Source organism: Cherax quadricarinatus, chromosome 30 (assembly GCF_038502225.1).
Source record: "Cherax quadricarinatus isolate ZL_2023a chromosome 30, ASM3850222v1, whole genome shotgun sequence".
Taxonomy (NCBI): Eukaryota; Metazoa; Arthropoda; class Malacostraca; order Decapoda; family Parastacidae; genus Cherax; species Cherax quadricarinatus.
The window spans coordinates 1,700,801-1,722,144 of NC_091321.1; the positions used below are offsets into that span (position 1 = coordinate 1,700,801).

General features: G+C 42.6%; 1 protein-coding gene across 6 annotated transcripts in view; it reads right to left on the minus strand.

Moving 5' to 3' along the window:
- Positions 1-21,344, minus strand: part of LOC128692596 (ankyrin repeat and SOCS box protein 3) — a 197,648-nt gene that overhangs the window by 149,039 nt on the left and 27,265 nt on the right. For all 6 annotated transcript variants that reach the window (XM_053781781.2, XM_070089831.1, XM_070089829.1 and 3 more), the window contains exons 7-8: positions 16,692-16,835; positions 13,601-13,709 (exon numbers count right to left, since the gene is read on the minus strand). In XM_053781781.2, coding sequence (XP_053637756.2) covers positions 13,601-13,709; positions 16,692-16,835 — 253 coding nt within the window. The remainder of the gene's footprint in view (positions 1-13,600; positions 13,710-16,691; positions 16,836-21,344) is intronic.

The window sequence follows — 21,344 nt, forward strand, 5'->3', positions numbered from 1 at the left end:
TTCTCTGTGTTCTGTTAGTGAGGAAATTATAGATCCATTGACCGACTTTTCCTGTTATTCCTTTAGCATGCATTTTGTGCGCTATTATGCCATGGTCACACTTGTCGAAGGCTTTTGCCAAGTCTGTATATATTACATCTGCATTCTTTTTGTCTTCTAGTGCATCTAGGACCTTGTCATAGTGATCCAATAGTTGAGACAGACAGGAGCGACCTGTTCTAAATCCATGTTGCCCTGGGTTGTGTAACTGATGGGTTTCTAGATGGGTGGTGATCTTGCTTCTTAGGGCCCTTTCAAAGATTTTTATGATATGGGATGTTAGTGCTATCGGTCTGTAGTTCTTTGCTGTTGCTTTACTGCCCCCTTTGTGGAGTGGGGCTATGTCTGTTGTTTTTAGTAACTGTGGGACGACCCCGTGTCCATGCTCCTCCTCCATAGGATGGAAAAGGCTCGTGATAGGGGCATCTTGCAGTTCTTGATGAACACGGAGTTCCATGAGTCTGGCCCTGGGGCAGAGTGCATGGGCATGTCATTTATCGCCTGTTCGAAGTCATTTGGCGTCAGGATAACATGGGATAGGCTTGTGTTAACCAAATTTTGTGCCTCTCTCATAAAAAATTCATTTTGATCTTCAGCTGTCAGTCTGGTTAGCGGCTTGCTAAAAACTGAGTCATATTGGGACTTGAGTAGCTCACTCATTTCCTTTCCTAAGAGTAAGTAGAAGTAGCAAGACGTACCTGTAATCTTGCATATTTGAGACAGACAAAAGACACCAGCAATCCTACCATCATGTAAAACAATTACAGGGTTTTGTTTTACATTCACTTGGCAGCATGGAAGTACCTCCCTGGGTGGTTGCTGTCTACCAACCTACTACCTAGGAGTGTGTGTGTGTGTGTATACATATATATATATATTTATTATTTTTTTTTTTTTTTATTATCACACCGGCCGATTCCCACCAAGGCAGGGTGGCCCGAAAAAGAAAAACTTTCACCATCATTCACTCCATCACTGTCTTGCCAGAAGGGTGCTTTACACTACAGTTTTTAAACTGCAACATTAACACCCCTCCTCCTTCAGAGTGCAGGCACTGTACTTCCCATCTCCAGGACTCAAGTCCGCCTGCCGGTTTCTGAATCCTTCATAAATGTTACTTTGCTCACACTCCAACAGCACGCCTAAGTATTAAAAACCATTTGTCTCCATTCTCCTATCAAACACGCCACGCATGCCTGCTGGAAGTCCAAGCCCCTCGCACACAAAACCTCCTTTACCCCCTCCTCCAACCCCTTCCTAGGCCACCCTCTACCCCACCTTCCTTCCACTACAGACTGATACACTCTTGAAGTCATTCTGTTTCGCCTCCATTCTCTCTACATGTCCGAACCACCTCAACAACCCTTCCTCAGCCCTCTGGACAACAGTTTTGGTAACCCTCCCACACCTCCTAACTTCCAAACTACTGAATTCTCTGCATTATATTCACCACACACATTGCCCTCAGACATGACATCTCCACTGCCTCCAGCCTTCTCTCGCTGCAACATTCATCACCCACGCTTCACACCCTATAAGAGCGTTGGTAAAACTATACTCTCATACATTCCCTCTTTGCCTCCAAGGACAAAGTTCTTTGTTTCCACAGACTCCTAAGTGCACCACTCACTCTTTTTCCCTCATCAATTCTATGATTCACCTCATCTTTCATAGACCCATCCGCTGACACGTCCACTCCCAAATATCTGAATACGTTCACCTCCTCCATACTCTCTCCCTCCAATCTGATATTCAATCTTTCATCACCTAATCTTTTTGTTATCCTCATAACCTTACTCTTTCCTGTATTCACCTTTAATTTTCTTCTTTTGCACACCCTACCAAATTCATCCACCAATCTCTGCAACTTCTCTTCAGAATCTCCCAAGAGCACATATATATATATATATTTTTCAACAAGTCGGCCGTCTCCCACCGAGGCAGGGTGACCCAAAAAAGAAAGAAAATCCCCAAAAAGAAAATACTTTCATCATCATTCAACACTTTCACCACACTCGCACATTATCACTGTTTTTGCAGAGGTGCTCAGAATACAACAGTCTAGAAGCATACACATATAAAGATACACAACATATCCCTCCAAACTGCCAATATCCCAAACCCCTCCTTTAAAGTGCAGGCATTGTACTTCCCATTTCCAGGACTCAAGTCCGACTATATGAAAATAACCGGTTTCCCTGAATCCCTTCACTAAATATTACCCTGCTCACACTCCAACAGATCGTCAGGTCCCAAGTACCATTCGTCTCCATTCACTCCTATCTAACACGCTCACGCACGCTTGCTGGAAGTCCAAGCCCCTTACCCACAAAACCTCCTTTATCCCCTCTCTCCAACCCTTTCGAGGACGACCCCTACCCCGCCTTCCTTCCCCTATAGATTTATATGCTTTCCATGTCATTCTACTTTGATCCATTCTCTCTAAATGACCAAACCACCTCAACAACCCCTCTTCTGCCCTCTGACTAATACTTTTATTAACTCCACACCTTCTCCTAATTTCCACACTCCGAATTTTCTGCATAATATTTACACCACACATTGCCCTTAAACAGGACATCTCCACTGCCTCCAACCGTCTCCTCGCTGCTGCATTTACCACCCAAGCTTCACACCCATATAAGTGTTGGTACTACTATACTTTCATACATTCCCTTCTTTGCCTCCATAGATAACGTTTTTTGACTCCACATATACCTCAATGCACCACTCACCTTTTTTCCCTCATCAATTCTATGATTAACCTCATCCTTCATAAATCCATCCGCCGACACGTCAACTCCCAAGTATCTGAAAACATTCACTTCTTCCATACTCCTCCTCCCCAATTTGATATCCAATTTTTCTTTATCTAAATCATTTGACACCCTCATCACCTTACTCTTTTCTATGTTCACTTTCAACTTTCTACCTTTACACACATTCCCAAACTCATCCACTAACCTTTGCAATTTTTCTTTAGAATCTCCCATAAGCACAGTATCATCAGCAAAAAGTAACTGTGTCAATTCCCATTTTGAATTTGATTCCCCATAATTTAATCCCACCCCTCTCCCAAACACCCTAGCATTTACTTCCTTTACAACCCCATCTATAAATATATTAACCCTTTGACTGTCGCGGCCGTATATATACGTTTCCGAGGTACCGTGTTTGACGTATATATACTCATAAATTCTAGCGGCTTCAAATCAGGCAGGAGAAAGCTAGTAGGCCCACATGTGAGAGAATGGGTCTGTGTGGTCAGTGTGCACCACATAAAAAAAATCCTGGAGCACGCAGTGCATAATGAGAAAAAAAAAACTCCGACCGTTTTTTTTAATTAAAATGCCGACTTTGTGGTCTATTTTCGTATAGTATTTGTGGTTGTATTCTCGTTTTCTTGGTCTCATTTGATAGAATGGAAACTATATTATAGAAATGGATGTGATTTTGATTAATTTTACTATAAAAAGAACCTGGAAATGGAGCACAAAGTACAGGAAATGTTTGATTTTTGCCGATGTTCAAAAGTGAACAAATGATGTCATTGTCCAATAAATGTCCAAATAGCCATTCTAATATGCAGTCATGAATGGGTTGATGTAATTTTTACAATTATTACAGTATTGCAGTAGTCTGCATAACAGTAAATCTTCTATTTTTTGTTTGAATAAAATTTCAAAATAAAAAGCAAGAGTAATATCACAGGGACCTGGAGACATGACTGATGAACAAAGAAAATGTTATTTTAGAGCCAGGAATGTCTGCATTGTTCATTCTGGACCTTATTTTGAAATTGTCGTATTTTTTAATTTTCGTGAAATTGGCCAAATTGCAAATTTCTGACCATGTTATTGGGTAGTTGAAATCGGTAAATGGGCAGTTTCTTGTACTCAATCGATAGAAAAAATAGAGTTCTGAAGAAATAGTTATGAGTTTGGTTGACTGGAATAACGGAATTAGCCGAAAATAGGGCTCAAAGTGGGCGAAAATTGCCGATTTTTAAATATCGCCGAAGTCGCTAACTTCGCGAGAGCGTAATTCCGTCAGTTTTCCATCAAATTTCGTTTTTTTTGGTGTCTTTACAATCGGGAAAAGATTCTCTATCATTTCATAAGAAAAAATAATTTTTTTTTTTTTCGAATATTTTGCGACACCAGAAGCAACTTCAGGATTTGGCCCTTCGACAGTCAAAGGGTTAAACAACCATGGTGACATTACACATCCCTGTCTAAGACCTACTTTTACCGGGAAGTAGTCTCCCTCTCTTCTACACACCCTAACCTGAGCCTCACTATCTTCATAAAAACTCTTTACAGCATTTAATAACTTACCACCTATTCCATATACTTGCAACATCTGCCACATTGCTCCTCTATCCACTCTATCATATGCCTTTTCTAAATCCATAAATGCAATAAAAACTTCCCTATCTTTATCTAAATACTGTTCACATATATGCTTCAATGTAAACACCTGATCTACACATCCCCTACCCACTCTGAAACCTCCTTGCTCATCTGCAATCCTACATTCTGTCTTACCTCTAATTCTTTCAATTATAACCCTACCGTACACTTTTCCTGGTATACTCAGTAAGCTTATTCCTCTATAATTTTTACAGTCTCTTTTGTCCCCTTTCCCTTTATATAAAGGGACTATACACGCTCTCCGCCAATCCCTAGGTACCTTCCCCTCTTTCATACATTTATTAAACAAAAGTACCAACCACTCCAACACTATATCCCCCCCTGCTTTTAACATTTCTGTCATGATCCCATCAGTTCCAGCTGCTTTACCCCCTTTCACACACACACACACACACACACACACACACACACATATATATATATATATATATATATATATATATATATATATATATATATATATATATATATATATATATATATATAATATATACATAAATATAGGGAGGTACCACCTCTAGAACTGTCATGGGGACCCTCATCCTCAGAGAAAAGAATAAACTTGCTTCAGGGAAAACTCAAGGTTTTCCCTGAAGCTGTTTGAGAATTTTCTCCTATCACCCCCAATATTTCAAGTATGTTTTATTTAAAGACAAAAATACATTGGCCAAACATTCACAAAAATACAACAGAAAGCAAAACAACATAGGTAACTCAGAGCTACATCTCGAATACTTCGTCCAGCTCCCCTGCGGTGGGCCGCGTGCCCAGAATGCTGCAGGCATTTCCTCTCTGGATCGCAACATTGAGTCTCTGAAAGAGAAAGCTGGTCGCCCTGTGGTCCTTGGTTTCTATGATGAGCTTTTCACCCAGCTCTTTGAGGAACTTTAGAGCACACTTGCCCCTTGCTCCAAGGGTCTCCGACCCTATTGGAATGAAGTTATAGCAAGGGGGAAGGTCTTCATATTTTTGGATCTTCTGGGTCTCCCTGTGGCTGGCAGCTCCACCCCCTTCCACTATGGAGTATGGCAAGTAGGTGACTGCCAATGTGGCAGCACAGGTGTAGTCCCAGGCAATCTGCTTTCCATCCTTCCAGGGTAGCATAGTGGCTCCATCAGGACGCTTTTGACTTCCATCAGACCTCTGTACTTGGGGTTCCCGTTGAGATGGGCAACGGGCTGAGGTGAGGTTTCTCTTTATGATGTCATTGACCTCTTCATGTCTGGCATACTTCCCTTCTGCTGTGTGACACACAAGACCATGAAGTCCGAATTGATCAGCTGTCGCCCTGCCGCAAATACACCTACGTTCAGTGAGGATGGGGGAGGCTAGGCGAAGAGCAACACCAATCCGAATGGCCTGTGGGTCGAGACGGGTGCCCAGGGAGGAATTGGGAACAGCTAACAGGAAATGTCCTGAGTGTGGTGCCTTCACTGCCAGGAGACGAGCTTTGTCCTTTCCTGAAGCATTGGAGAGCATTGTGTTGGCGATTTTTTCCATGATCGGTTTGTCCCATTGGGACTGTTTGTGCTGTTTGGGAGGAGCTGGTCTACTGGAGGAGTCTGTAAGGGTGTCCCACCGAATCGCTGCTTCAGTAAACCTGGGGTCTTAAGCTCCTACCACGTCTCTCAAGCGTTCGGGTACTATCTTCTTGACTAGTGCACCAGAAGCCAAACACGAAAACAGAAAAGCAGGTAAAGCAACATGCGTTGCTTTACGCACCCCTATACCTCCCAGTCGCACTGGGAGGGTTGCCTGATCCCATTGCTCATCCTCTAGTGACAGGTTCAGTGCCTTCTTAAAAGTTGATCTCAGGTGTGCATCATATTCATCAAGTGTTGGGTTGTCAAAAGAGGGTGCACACCTCAAGAAGTGAGTGAGTCTTGGCATAGTAAGACACCTTGTGAGGAGATACAGAGCATCATGGGCATCAAGATCGCTTATTCTCTCCTCCATTCTCATCAGGTCATTCAATTTGTCCCTGAGGACAGTGTCGATGGCCTGGTGACCCAGCGGTGCCCCCAAGAGGGTACTGTTGGACGGAGTGGTAGTTGAAACTTCCGGGAGGATTCTTCGCACAGCATTGATTATTTCCTGGTTCGCTGTGATGATTTCACACTTGGAGGGATTGAGGATGAGTCCCAAGTCTTCTCCCTGTGTTTTCACCAGTTGTAGGTCCCCCACCAGGGACTCTTCAGTACCTGCCAGAGTGCCATCATCCAAGTACCAGATATTGAGCTCACTGCGTAGGCTGGAAATTAGTTCTCTTACTGCCAAGCAGAAGAGAAGTGGAGCGAGTGGGTCACCCTGCTGAACACCCTCTGATGATTGAATTTCATGTTCTCCAAACAAAAGAATTGAGGGTTTGCTGTAGCCGGCTGAAATGAAGGGAAAAAGACTGGGAAACCGATTCCGAACAGCTGGCAAAAAAGCATCTCTCTTCACCATATTAAAGGAATTTCTAAAATCAAGTGTGACTATGGCCTTGTCTTCTGGTAGGTCCCTGATGTAGGCCCTTACGGCATGAGCTGCAGCTTCACTGCCTTGAGAGACCCCAAAGCCCAGTTGGTGTGACTGGAGTAAAGTGGCAGCTTCTAGGCGAATGTTTCTCACTGCTGCTTTGGCAACGAGACGGCGAAGGGTGTTTCCAACTGCAATGGGTCTGATTCCCCCATCCCTCTTCTTCAAAGCACATAGTGAGGCTCCAAAAAAGAAAGGTTTAATTTCTTCTGGGATTCGCCCAGCCAGGCAATTGTTGACGAAAGTTGTTAACTCGGTGAGAAGAATTGATGCAGATTCACCGAGTACTGGATTTACCATCTCTTTGAGGTGCTGAGGTCGAATTCCAGTGTAACCTCCTGCAGATCCTGCTGGAAATGACACTATCGCCTTATAGACTTCCGATTCTGGCAAAATTAATTGTTCAATGATGGGGTCTTCCTCAGGGTTGTCGTTGATGGCTATGGTGTCCCTGGTTGGATGCTTGTCTCTTAGTGCTTGGGCCGTGGTCTCATCCTTGGGGGCTACAGGGTCATCACTTGTAATTATTCTTATTGCTCCCACTGTGTTACCTTCTTCGATTTTTTTGCTAACCTGTGTGCAAATTTTCCCATTTTCAGTGGGACTTTTCTTGGGTCTACCTCTTTGATTCCTGCGATGATGGGGCAGAGGGACACAGTTGTCCGTTCTTGGGTAGTTGCGCACTGCCTTAATAACTGACGTGGTTAGCAGTTTGCCTCGTCTTTCAGGAACTGCAAGACAGACATTGCCGAACAAGAGTAGGTTGCGCCATGCTTGGATGGTGCCTCGGGCTTCAAAGTTGGTGGAACATCCATTCACCCGCTTAAGAAGGTCTGTGAATTTCCCTGCTGCAGATGGGCAAGCCGCTTTAGGGATGTGGGATAGTGTACTGCTAGCAGTGGATTTGAATGCCAACAGAAGGTTATTGCAAGTGACAAGGTTGCCATTGGAATTGTCATCTGCCTGTGGAGGCTGTGGGCTGCTCTCTGCTGGGGGGCATATGTGATCCTGCACACCCATTGTGTGCACGAATGTGGCCATCCCTGTTGCGTGCTCGAAACTCTCCACACACCTGACATGTGCCTCTTCTTTCATTGTTGGGTGCATTGTTTCATTGGCTTTGTGGCTGGCTGGCTTCATCATCTGCCATACCTCAGACTATGTGGTAAGCCCAGGCTGAAGGGAAAATGGCGCATGGCACATTCCGCATGTGGTTCATGGTGGTGGTAGGTGGAGGATAGGGGTCTCCCGTCCTTGTGGTGGGTGGTGGAGGAAAGGGAGGAGAGGAAGATGTGTGATGAGGCGGAGTAGGGCACTCACTCCCAGGACAAGTCACTATACACCACAATGCTCTGTGCACATGTTACTATACACCACTATGCTCTGTGCACAGCCCCCACTATCAACGACACACCGCTATACACTACACATGCTATGCGCATGCCATGCACATACTATGCACTGTACACTATAGACTATATATATATATATATATATATATATATATATATATATATATATATATATATATATATATATTTACATGTATATATATATATATATTTACATGTATATATATATGCAATAAGATCACAGTAAACAGGTGATTTCAGAATGTGCAAAACAACCACTCTGAAAGAATAGAGAAATTCCAAGTGCTTTCGTGACTACTCACATTATCAAGGAACTATGAAAGTAAAGCATCCAAGGAAGGTATATAAGGGGTCTGGCCAACACCTCACTATCAGATCCCACAACGGTTAAATACCTGACGCGCGCCGGCCCAACTGGACAGGTCCTTTGCACAACCCACCAACTATTCTACCCAAGAAAATTTTAAAAATTATTATTTGTCCAGTGTATTATTAAATTCTTCCCAAATTCTATTAATTATAAATGGATCTAATTTATATAAACCAAAGGAAATATTCATATTATTGTCAAAACTGCTTTTTATGAAACAGGATTCAATTATATTCCTGTCGACCATGGACTTGCTTGATACTACTTTCTCAACTTTTTGAAAATCAATTGGATGGTTAAAATCTCTTACATGAATAAATAGCACAGTATCATCAGCAAAAAGTAACCGTGTCAATTCCCATTTTGAATTTGATTCCATATAATTTAATCCCACCCTTCAGTGGCAACATGCAAACCCCATCAACTTCCTAATGGAAAATATTGACTCCCTTCTGCTACAACACAACTGTCAACATATCATAATTGTTGGTGACCTCAACCAGCACCTTATACAGAGGGACTTTGATGACCTTCTTGCAGTGTTTGACATGAGAAACTTTGTTGATTTCCCTACTCACATCTCTGGCTCCTCCCTTGACCCAGTAGTGAGTGATCTGGCAGAAGGCATAGTCACTTGTCAACCCCTTGGCTATGTTGGATCGTCTGACCACAAGGCTGTTTTTACGACACTTAAGATCCCAACAGAACGAGGTGAGGAGTCCACACGCATAACCTGGCTATGGGAAAGAGGTAATTGGCCAGCCCTTCGCTCTGAGCTCGCCACCACCGATTGGAATGCTCTTCTCCAAGGGGATGTTGACAACCAAGTGAAAGCCTTCACTGGATACATCCTTAATCTACAACAAGAAAACATTCCTCACTGGCAATATGTGACGAAGCCTACAGATCAGCCATGGTTTGGCTTTCATTGTAGAGAGGCTGCTACTGCTAAGTACAAAGCATGGCGAAGGTATGAGACATCCTACTACCTATAACAGGAACTTACACAGGCAAGCCTGTAGGCACATGGGTGACGTTCAAAAGTGGGCCATTGCTAAATGGGAGGTGGACATTAAAAGAAAGTTAGCATCAGGTAGGGTAGGCTCCAAAACCTGGTGGTCCCTGGTCAAGGACAGACAAGGTTATCTGCCTGATGAACTCATTCCACCTCTAAATCAACAGGATGGGACCACCTCTACTAGTAGTCAAGAGAAGGAGGACCTCTTTGCTGAACACTTTGCTACCAAAATGCAAGTTCCTGATCCAGCAAGGGACCCTCCTTGGCTAGCTGCAAGAACTGTGTCAAAACTGTCAGTGGTGACAATAAGGCAGGAGGAGGTGCATTTCCTTCTTAAATTGCTTGACCAAGAAATGGCTGTGGGCCCAGACAAGTTGAGCCCAAGATTGCTGAGATGTGCAGACCAGCTAGCAGCACCTCTAACTCGCATCTTTCAGCACTGCCTAGTACAGTGTAAATGGCCCTCTCTATGGAAAGAGGCAAATGCAGTCCCTGTTCACAAAAAGAAGAGCAGAGCAGAAATCAGCTACTACACACCAGTGTCACTCCTGTCAATCACTGGTAAGATCCTTGAGACAATCATCTCAAGACAAATGACAGAGTTTTTTGACTATCATTCGCTACCTTGTGATCGTCAATATGGCTTCAGGAAAGGTTACTCTGCTGCTGATCTGTTGTTAAACCTCTCCACTAGTGGCACCAGTCACTGGATGAATCCAAAGTCAGCTGTGTGGTAGACCTGGACATTGCTGGCACTTACAATCGGGTGTTGCACCAGGGCCTCTTAGCAAAACTTCAAGCACTGGGAATTGCAGGCTATATGCTATGTCTCCTCAGTGATTACCTTCATGGTAGATCTCTAAGTGTAGTTCTCAATGGAATGGAATCAGCAAGACATCCTATTGGGGCAAGTGTTCCACAAGGAAGCGTGCTGGGACCATTGTTATGGAATGTCTACTTCAACGACCTTCTTCATCTCATCCCAGAATCACATGCATATGCAGACGACTGTACACTGACATTCACTTATCCAAGAGAAGAAATGCCAGCTGATCTAAGCTACATCAATCACCAGCTGAGAGCTATATCAGCTTGGGGAAATAGATGGCAAGTAACATTTGCACCTGAGAAAATGCAAATGATAATCGCCTCTAGGCATCAGGATGGTAATGCTGGTGCAGTAGTAAGGATGAATGGGAGGGTGCTGGCACCTGGAGAAGAAGTTGATATCCTTGGGGTGAAATTTGACTCCAAACTAACCATGAAGAACCATGTTGTAAATCTTGCAAACAAGGCAGCCAGGAAGCTTACAGCACTTCGCCGTATCTCGCATCTACTTGACAGTAGGGTTTGCAAGATTCTGTATGAGGCACAAGTACGCTCACACCTTGAGTATGCTCCACTTTCTTGGTTTGCCTGCCCCCCTTCTCATCTGCAACTGCTTGACAGAGTAGAGAACAGAGCAAGACGTCTCATCTCTCGCCTGGATCCATCCTGGATAGATCTGTCATTTCAGCAGAGCCTTCAACATAGGAGGGATGTGGGTGGCCTTACTGTTATGTACAAGGCCAATATTGTCAAAGTACCACACTTGGATCCACTTCGAGGACAGCATGAAACAAGCTTTTATGCCACAAGACGGCAGAAAGCAGCAACTTCACTCTGGCTGTACCCTTCTCCAGAACATCACTCCATCTGAGATCATATATACCCAGGATGACTCAAGTATGGAACACATTCGTACAGCATAATGATGTCAACAAGATAAAGTCAGTTGATCACATGAAAATGCTGGCCCACAGATGGCTCCAATTTCATCCTGTTCCCTACTTGTATGTCTCATAACAATAAAAATTGCTTTCAAATGAGCTGATGTAGGTAACAGCTCTTAGCTTGCCAATAAAGTTAGGAATCCTTAACCTGTAAATAGCTTGTCAATAACGCTAGGGATCCTTAACCTTGTCAAACCCTGTGTAAAAAAAAAAAAAGAGCCAGAGAGAGAGAGAGCCAGAGAGAGAGCCAGAGAGAGAGCCAGAGAGCCAGAGAGAGAGAGAGAGAGAGAGAGAGAGAGAGAGAGAGAGAGAGAGAGAGAGAGAGAGAGAGAGAGAGAGAGCCAGAGAGAGAGAGAGCCAGAGAGAGAGCCAGAGAGAGAGAGAGCCAGAGAGAGAGCCAGAGAGAGAGAGAGCCAGAGAGAGAGAGAGCCAGAGAGAGAGAGAGCCAGAGAGAGAGCCAGAGAGAGAGAGAGCCAGAGAGAGAGAGAGCCAGAGAGAGAGAGAGCCAGAGAGAGAGAGCCAGAGAGAGAGCCAGAGAGAGAGAGAGCCAGAGAGAGAGAGAGCCAGAGAGAGAGAGAGCCAGAGAGAGAGCCAGAGAGAGAGAGCCAGAGAGAGAGAGCCAGAGAGAGAGAGCCAGAGAGAGAGAGCCAGAGAGAGAGCCAGAGACAGAGCCAGAGAGAGAGCCAGAGAGAGAGCCAGAGAGAGAGCCAGAGAGAGAGCCAGAGAGAGAGCCAGAGAGAGCCAGAGAGTGAACCAGAGAGAGAGCCAGAGAGAGAGAGAGAGAGAGAGCCATAACAATAAAACAATAAAAATACTTTCAAATGAGCTGATGTAGGTAACAGCTCTTAGCTTGCCAATAAAGTTAGGAATCCTTAACCTGTAAATAGCTTGTCAATAAAGCTAGGGATCCTTAACCTTGACAAACCCTGTGTAAAAAAAAAAAAAAAAAAAAAAAGAGAGAGCCAGAGAGAGAGAGAGAGAGCCAGAGAGAGACAGACAGAGAGACAGAGACAGACAGCTGGCTGGCTGGCCAGCTCTCTCTCTCCCCCCCTGGAACAAGTGGTTGAAATAATGTTCCACAAATGCCAAGACAATTGGTGCCCTATCCCTTCTGCTCACACCATTGCTCAAGTATGTTTCCTGCTTACTTTGTTTCACATTCTTTGCTACCTGGTATTCTAAACAACCCTGGTTCCTGAGACTGCAAGCTATGACTCAGGCCAATCCATTTCTAAAAGACATCAACTGCAGACTTCAGAGCTCAGAGGATGGCCTGGTCCTGGTCTCAGAGTTTTTCTCCTCTTCTTTACATGAGGGGGTGTTTCTCCTTCCACAGCTTTGCTCTGCATTTTATTTATTTATTTATGTCTTTGCAAATAGTACATTGAGATTATGTATTTACAATAATGGGTTGCAATGCAAAGAGAGCCTCTGTTATGCCTAGGCATTATGGGCCGACTTAACATTATTGGCTTACTGACTACTTAACACTAAGAATTATATCATAGTTGTACAATAGAATATTAATTATATCATAGTTGTACAGTAGATTATTAATTATAGGTGAATCTAGTTTATATAAGACAAAAGATATATTCATATATTCAAAAATGCTTCTTGTGAAAACAATAATTCAATTACATTCCTGTTGACAATGGATAAAAGGTTCAAAAGTAGTTGCTGAAATTATATGGGAATACATATTGATTATATGAGTACTGAGTATTTAGTCTATGGTGATTAAGTGGCTTTTGAGAAGAGTCTTAAATTGATTTTCAGACCGGGTTACTTTAGTATCTTCTGGTAATGAATTCCATATTTTGGGGCCCTTTATGTGCATAGAGTTTTTACACATTGTGATATGGATACGTGGTACATCAAAATGAGATCTGTGTCTTGTGTTATGGTCATGTGTCCTATTAAGGTTGGTGAGAAGTTTGAGTGGAGGGTTTATATTTGTATTGTTCTGTGTATGTAGTAGGCACATGAATAAGTATGGATGTCCTTAATGGTGAGCAGATTTAGACTTTTGAAAATTGGTGGAGTATTGCAAGCAAAAACATGAAAATGCTGACCTGACGGAAGAGATTGACATCAGCTTCATCCAGAGCAGCATTGCTACTCTCCTGCAGGAACTTGTCTGGAGGCACTCCAGTCTCCACTAGTGCTTTCAGGGCATTAAACCTGATGGATTGCATCATCCTCATTAATTATCATCATATTTATTGTCTCACACAACTTTTTTTTTAAATACAAAGGCTTACCTAACAATAAGTACAGCTTCTCCTCACTTAATGACGGAATTCTGTTCCTAAGACCACACTAAAATGGTAGTGGGTATGTGTCAGCCATCTTTGATATTGTTTTAATGTCACCTCTGCACCATTTATTACATTTCTGGTATATTTTTAAATGTTTATACAGTAGTGTACTGTATATTGTAATAAACAGAATAGAGGAAATCAGCTGTAATATACATTATTTAGGTACGCATACTGGTCAGAGAGCCTGTCGTAAGTCTGAGGTGTTGGTAAACAAGTATGTTGCTAAGTGAGCAGAAGCTATAATTCCACTGAAAATAAGCATTTCTGATTTATTTTCTAAACCAGTAGTTACCCACCAAGGTAGAATGATCCAATAGATAAACACATTCACGATGCAATAGCTCTCTTGGCAAAAGTGCATGAATATCATACTTCATATGACCCTTTGAACCACAACATATCCACCTATCCTTAAGGATGCAGGCACTGTACTTCCCATCTCGAGAACATAAGCCCTGCTGATCAGGATTTCCTGAAATCCTTTACTTAATGTTGGCTTGCTTACAACTGTAACTCTAACAATAATTGTTTTGTAACATTTTCATACTGTTATTATGATCAAATTTCAATGTATAGCACAAGTGTAGGAATAGACATTTGATTTTTAAGTGATAAATTTCTATTATTACAGGTAGTAGGTTGGTAGACAGCAACCGCCCAGGGGGGTACTACCGTCTTGCCAAGTGAGTGTGAAATGAAAGCCTGTAATTGTTTTACATGATGGTAGGATTGCTGGTGTCTTTTGTCTGTCTCATAAATATGCAAGATTACAGGTACATCTTGCTACTTCTACTTACACTTAGGTCACACTATACACATACATGTACAAGCATATATATACATACATACCCCTCTGGGTTTTCTTCTATTTTCTTTCTTGTTCTTGTTTATTTCCTCTTATCTCCATGGGGAAGTGGAACAGAATTCTTCCTCCGTAAGCCATGTGTGTTGTAAGAGGCGACTAAAATGCCAGGAGCAAGGGGCTAGTAATCCCTTCCCCTGTATATATTACTAAATGTAAAAGGAGAAACTTTCGTTTTTCGTTTGGGCCACCCCGCCTCGGTGGGATACGGCCGGTTTGTTGAAAGAAGAAGAAATTTCTATTATATACCTGTACTATAAAATGGGTGTCAGAGATATGAAATAGGAGTCACAAAAATTAATTTAATGTGCTGAAAATACAGATGGTTGTTATGGTTGATTACAGGTAAAAAGGCACTGTGATAACCAGTACACGATGCTGGGCCCTCAGCTCCAGGTGGTGCATCATGGGAGGGCATCACATCAAACAGGAACACTGGCTGGAGGAAGTATGTCATGTTGGAACAAACTGCAAACCGTGTAGGCTGAGTGACAGGGCTTAACCATGTGGCAGTCAAACGATGCTTGGAGGGGGTGATAAAGTACCTCAACACATGACTTGTCTCTCCCCCTCACATTCTCACTCTCTCACACACTCTCACACACTCACTCTCACACACTCACTCTCACACACTCACTCTCACACACTCTCACACACTCACTCTCACACACTCACTCACACACACTCACTCACACACACTCACACACACTCACTCACTCACACACACTCACTCACACACACACACACACACTCACACTCACTCACACACACACTCACTCATACACACTCACTCACACACACTCATTCACACACTCATTCACATACTCACACTCATTCACATACTCACACTCACTCACACTCACACACACTCACTCACACACACTCATTCTCACACACACTCATTCACACACACTCATTCACACACACTCATTCACACACACTCATTCACACACACTCATTCACACACTCATTCACACACACTCACTCACACACTCACTCACACACACTCATTCACACACACACTCACACACACACACACTCACACATACACACACACACACACACACACACACACACACACACACACACACACACACACACACACACACACACACACACACACACACACACCTGATGATACTGGAGGACAGGAGAGATATGATAATAACATAAAATACTGAGAGGAATCAACAAGGTGGACAGAGACAGGATGTTCCAGAGATGGGTCACAGTTGGAAGTTGAAGACTCAGATGAACCACAGGGATGTTTGGAAGTATTTCTTCAGTCACAGAGTTGTCAGGCAGTGGAATAGTCTGGGAAGTGATGTAGTGGAGGCAGAATCCATACATAGCTTTAAGAAGAGGCATGATAAAGATCATGGAGCAGGAAGAGTGACCCAGTAGCGGCCAGTGAAGGGGCAGGGTCGGGAGCTGTGATTCGACTCCTGCAACCACTAGGTGAGTACGCTCATACAGTGTGGTGCACACTGACCACACAGACACATTCTCTCACATGTGGGCCTACCAGCTTTCTCCTGCTTGATTTGAAGCCGCTAGAATTATTGAGTATATGTACGTCCGAAACACTGGCTCATAAGATGTATATATACAACCAAAACAGTCAAAGGGTTAAGCAATACATTAAACATAATAGTGCATCACAACAATGAATAACAATTACATTATTAATTTTATTTTTGTAAGATTTGGAAACCTGAAAAAAAAAGTAATTTGGCAGTTTTTGGGGCCCCAGGAACATTTCCCTATTTTTTTCCCATAAGTTCTTCAGTTTGTTTAACATGGTTTCGTGTAACACTGTGTTTTCAGGAACGTAACTGCCATGTTAACTGACGGTCTACGGAATAGATACTACAGCACAGTAATTATTGCACAGAATAGGAACTTACATTCCTTGCAATAAAGTATATATGCTAAAGAATATGTCAATCCATATCATACCAAAAGGACATATGTACTTACCTATTCCACTCAACAGCCAGGTGAAAGAGGCTATATTTGATGACACTTGTCGACTTGGGAACAATGTGCTCCATGGAGGTAAGACTGAGGATCTTTTCTAAAAGGTCACTACATCCTGGGTCAACATTGGTCTCATCTTCATCACTGAAGAAATAATTTACACACAAAAAATTACTCAGATTTAGATACAAGAAGCAAACAAAAAGTAATACCCTTCTAGAAGCTCTTTCAGCTTATTTTTCCCTTAAGGGTTAGGCAGCTAAATTTTCATTTAGAAATATAAAAAACTGGAGAACTTTGGAAAATACAATTAACCATTAAACTATGGCATACCCAAATATAAAATTTCCTGCATATGAACAAAATTCCTAGGTAGTAGGTTGGTAGACGGCAACCACCCAGGGAGGTACCACCATATTACAAAGTGAGTGGAAAACAGAAACTTGTAATTGCTTTACATGATGGTAGGATTGCTGGTGTCTTTTTTGTCTCATAAACATGGAAGGTTTCGGGTACATCTTGCTACTTCTACTTACACTTAGACCACACTACACATGCATGTACAAGCATATACACCTACCATCCGACTTACGACCGAGTTCTTTTCTGAGAATGTTGTGACCCACTTTAGGAAAGTCATAAAGGAACGGGAGGTAAAGGCCTCTATGGACAGATATGTTGTGCGACAGAGGTCCAGTGACTCTGAAGTTGATCCTAGTGGCATTAAAAGAAGAAGGGAAGTAACCCCGGAGAAGGACTTGCTACCTCAAGTCCTAATGGAAGGGGATTCCCCTTCTAAACATTAACAATATCCACACTCTCCCCTCCTCCCATCCCATCAATCATCACCAGATCTTCAGTAAAGGTAAGTCTCAGTTTGTGTGTATTAAAATTAATATTTCATATGGTAAAAAAAAAAAATTTTTTCATACTTTGGGGTGTCAGGAACAGATTAATTTGATTTCCATTATTTCTTATGGGGAAAATTAATTCAGCTAATGATAATTTCAGCTAACAATGAGCTTTCAGGAATGGATTAATATTGTTAGCTGAGGGTCCACTGTATATTCTTTCTTAGTTTGAAAGAAAAATAATCACCTGTCAGTGACAGTGGCATATATGCCCTAAGTATCACATTCAGTGGAACCCTGGATTTCGTCTTTAATCCGTTCCAGAAGGTAGGTCTAAATCCGAAACAGACAAAAACCGAAGCAATATTTCCCATGAGAAATAATGTAAATACAATTAATCCGTTCCAGACACCCACAAATAAAAAAAAAATACATTTTTAAAGAATAACTATAGTTTTACATATAGAAAACAGTGAGAAAGAAACATAAATGACTAGTGAAATGGATAAATGAACATTTAACATAGCACCTTTATTGAAGACTCTTGTTGGGGTATGGATGGCGAGGAGGGGAGAGGGAGGAAGAACACAGGTTATTGTTTGGAAGGGAAATCCCCCTCCATAAGGACTTCAGGTATCAAAGCCCTATCCGAGGTCCACAGAGCTGTTTCTGGCTGAAATGGGACAAGGTATTGTCATTGAACGTGTTGCCGATACAGCTTGCATCAGCATGGTGGTGGCTTATTTTGCAGTTGCACTCAATAAACAAGCACAAAAAAAATGGATTATTACGAAATGTTTTGGATGAATGCTTACTCAACCAGTGATAAAGCCAGACTGAGACACATATGCATGAGTGGCAGCATCTAGGGCGGCCAGACGTGTCTAATACAGATGATTTCTGGGAGGAGGTACGAAATCCAGAGCAAAATTTCGCCAAAAAAAGTGTTCGAAATCCGAATCATATGATATCCGGTGTGGATGAAATCCGGAGTTCCACTGTATTTTACAATTTACTGATGCTAGATTATAACTGCTTTTTTTTAGGGGGGGAATTCTAGGTCTAACACTATGTATATTAGTCTCTTATGATATCATGTGTGTTTCAAGGTGTTTTGGTACTAAAGCACATTGGGAGATGCACAGCCTGACAAAGCCCCACAAGAAATAAACATATGTAATTTTTTTCTGATTTTTTTACTGTTTTGGTCTTTTATTATGTACAAGGAAACTTGATAATGCTTTTATTCAGAAAGGACAGGAAATTTGTAGATCAAGTGCTCAGATTAACCCTTTTGTTGTCCAGACACTGTCCTTAACCCTTAAACTGTCCAAACGTAGATCTACATTTACTCGTGTAGCACTCCGCACATAGATCTACGTTTTATTTTACATTTGAAGGCATGTAAAAAAACGTAGATCTACGTTCGGAGCTCTATGCAAGTGAACGTAGATCTACGTTTGGACAGTATAAGGGTTAACCCTTTCAGGGTCGAGATGAATGGTTTGAAAAAACGACAAGTTGAAGATTGAGACACTTATGCAACATATGGGAATCTTTATTCAGGAAACGTTTCGCCACACAGTGGCTTCATCAGTCCAATACAAAGTAGAAAAGCGTAAAGAGAGGAGAAGTTTGAGGTAATCAGTCCCTCAGCCTGGAGTCGATGTGTTCAGTCCATCAATCTTGTAGAATGTACAGCATAGGGCCGTAGACGTGGCTTATATACTGTAGTGAGGTGAGGCGAAGCAGGAGGAGGTGGGGTCATAGTGGTATCATCCACTAGTCGAAGTAGGTCTTCGTCCAAAGGTTGGACAAGTGTTGAAGAATTCTTTGTAACAAGATCCCATGATGCTGCAGTGTCTGACAGTTGTGATGAATGAGGGACTGATTACCTCAAACTACTCCTCTCCTTACGCCTTTCTACTTTGTATTGGACTGATGAAGCCACTGTGTGGCGAAACATTTCCTGAATAAAGATTCCCATATGTTGCATAAGTGTCTCAATCTTCAACTTGTCGGTTTTTTAAACCATTCATCACAACTGTCAGACACTGCAGCATCATGGGATCTTGTTACAAAGAATTCTTCAACACTTGTCCAACCTTTGGACGAAGACCTACTTCGACTAGTGGATGATACCACTATGACCCCACCTCCTCCTGCTTCGCCTCACCTCACTACAGTATATAAGCCACGTCTATGGCCCTATGCTGTACATTCCACAAGATTGATGGACTGAACACATCGACTCCAGGCTGAGGGACTGATTACCTCAAACTCCTCCTCTCCTTACGCCTTTCTACTTTGTATTGGACTGATGAAGCCACTGTGTGGCGAAACGTTTCCTGAATTAAGATTCCCATATGTTGCATAAGTGTCTCAATCTTCAACCTTTCAGGGTCGATCTCGTAGTATTACGGCTTGAGAGCCAGTGTCGGTCCTGTAATACTACACCAAAATTCTAGCACCTTCAAATCTAGTGGGAGAAAGCTGGTAGGCTTGCATGTGAATGAGTCTGCATGGTCAGTGTGCACAGTATGAAAAAAATCAGGGCACCGGTACTGCATTGTGGGAATGCCATTTAAGTATGCCTTGTTTACCATACCTCGCGGTAAGAAATTCCTCACTCCCCAGCAAATTGGGACTCTTCTGTTCCAAGTGATAGTTCAAACACAGATATAAGTGTTAGGTGAATTTCATGGTATTGAGGAGTTTGTGACCGAAAGTAATGCCCATAATACTGGTAATAGTGATGAAAACCCAGACGACCCTCAACCTTCCACCTCTGGTGTAGGGCTGTCTTGTTCATGTTCAGTTGTACCAGAATGAAAGAGGAAATTCATATTTTCCCATGTCCAGGACTCAGATGTGAGCAGTGGTGATGATAGTGACAGTGAATATGAGATCCAAGCTCTTGAAAACAGTTCCAGTAGCAAGAGCGAAGTGAAATATTCTCCAGTGAAACATCAGTATATACGACGCTACATGCATTCTGGTAGTGCCCCATATGCTATTCCAAGGGGAAGGAGTACATCTCGCAGTACATCCCATGGCCGTACAACAGGAACAGATGGTGAAAATGAAGATGATATTGTTACAATTCGGATGGATAATGTGCATGCATCATCAGATGGTGGTGGTGTCATGTGCCATGAGGCACCAGCAGCGGCTCATGCTGGTAGCCACGCCGCTGATTCAATGCAGCTAAAACAAAGCCCACCCTCACTCACACACCCACCACACCAACCTGCACAACCACAACCTCCATAACCACAACCTCCACAACCACAACCTCCACAACCACAACTGCCCGTCAATATCCAGTACCCACCAGCAGACCGCATCTGGGATTGGCAGCTAGGTGCCAATTTTGTTCCCAATCCCCATCACCTTGATGAAACTCTAAGTGGAATACAGCCATTCTGTACACTTGGGAACAATGCCACTGAACTGGAATGTTTCCAGTTATTCTTTGTTGAACCCCTAATGGAAATTGCTGTTAGGGAAAGTAACACATATTTTGATTACACCATGGCAAACACAATTCTTTCACCAAGATCATGCCTACACTAGTGGAAGGAGACAACCGTGGCTGAGATGTATCCTTTCTTTGCCACAATAATGCTTATGCCACATGTGTATAAGCACACTGTCAAATCATACTGGTCGACAGACCGCCTGATTTCAACCCAAGCTTTCAGTTACATAATACCAGTGAATCAATTTGGGCTACTACTACGTATGCTACACTTCTCAGACAAAACCAGCCCTGACAGAAACGACAGGTTATGTAAGATTA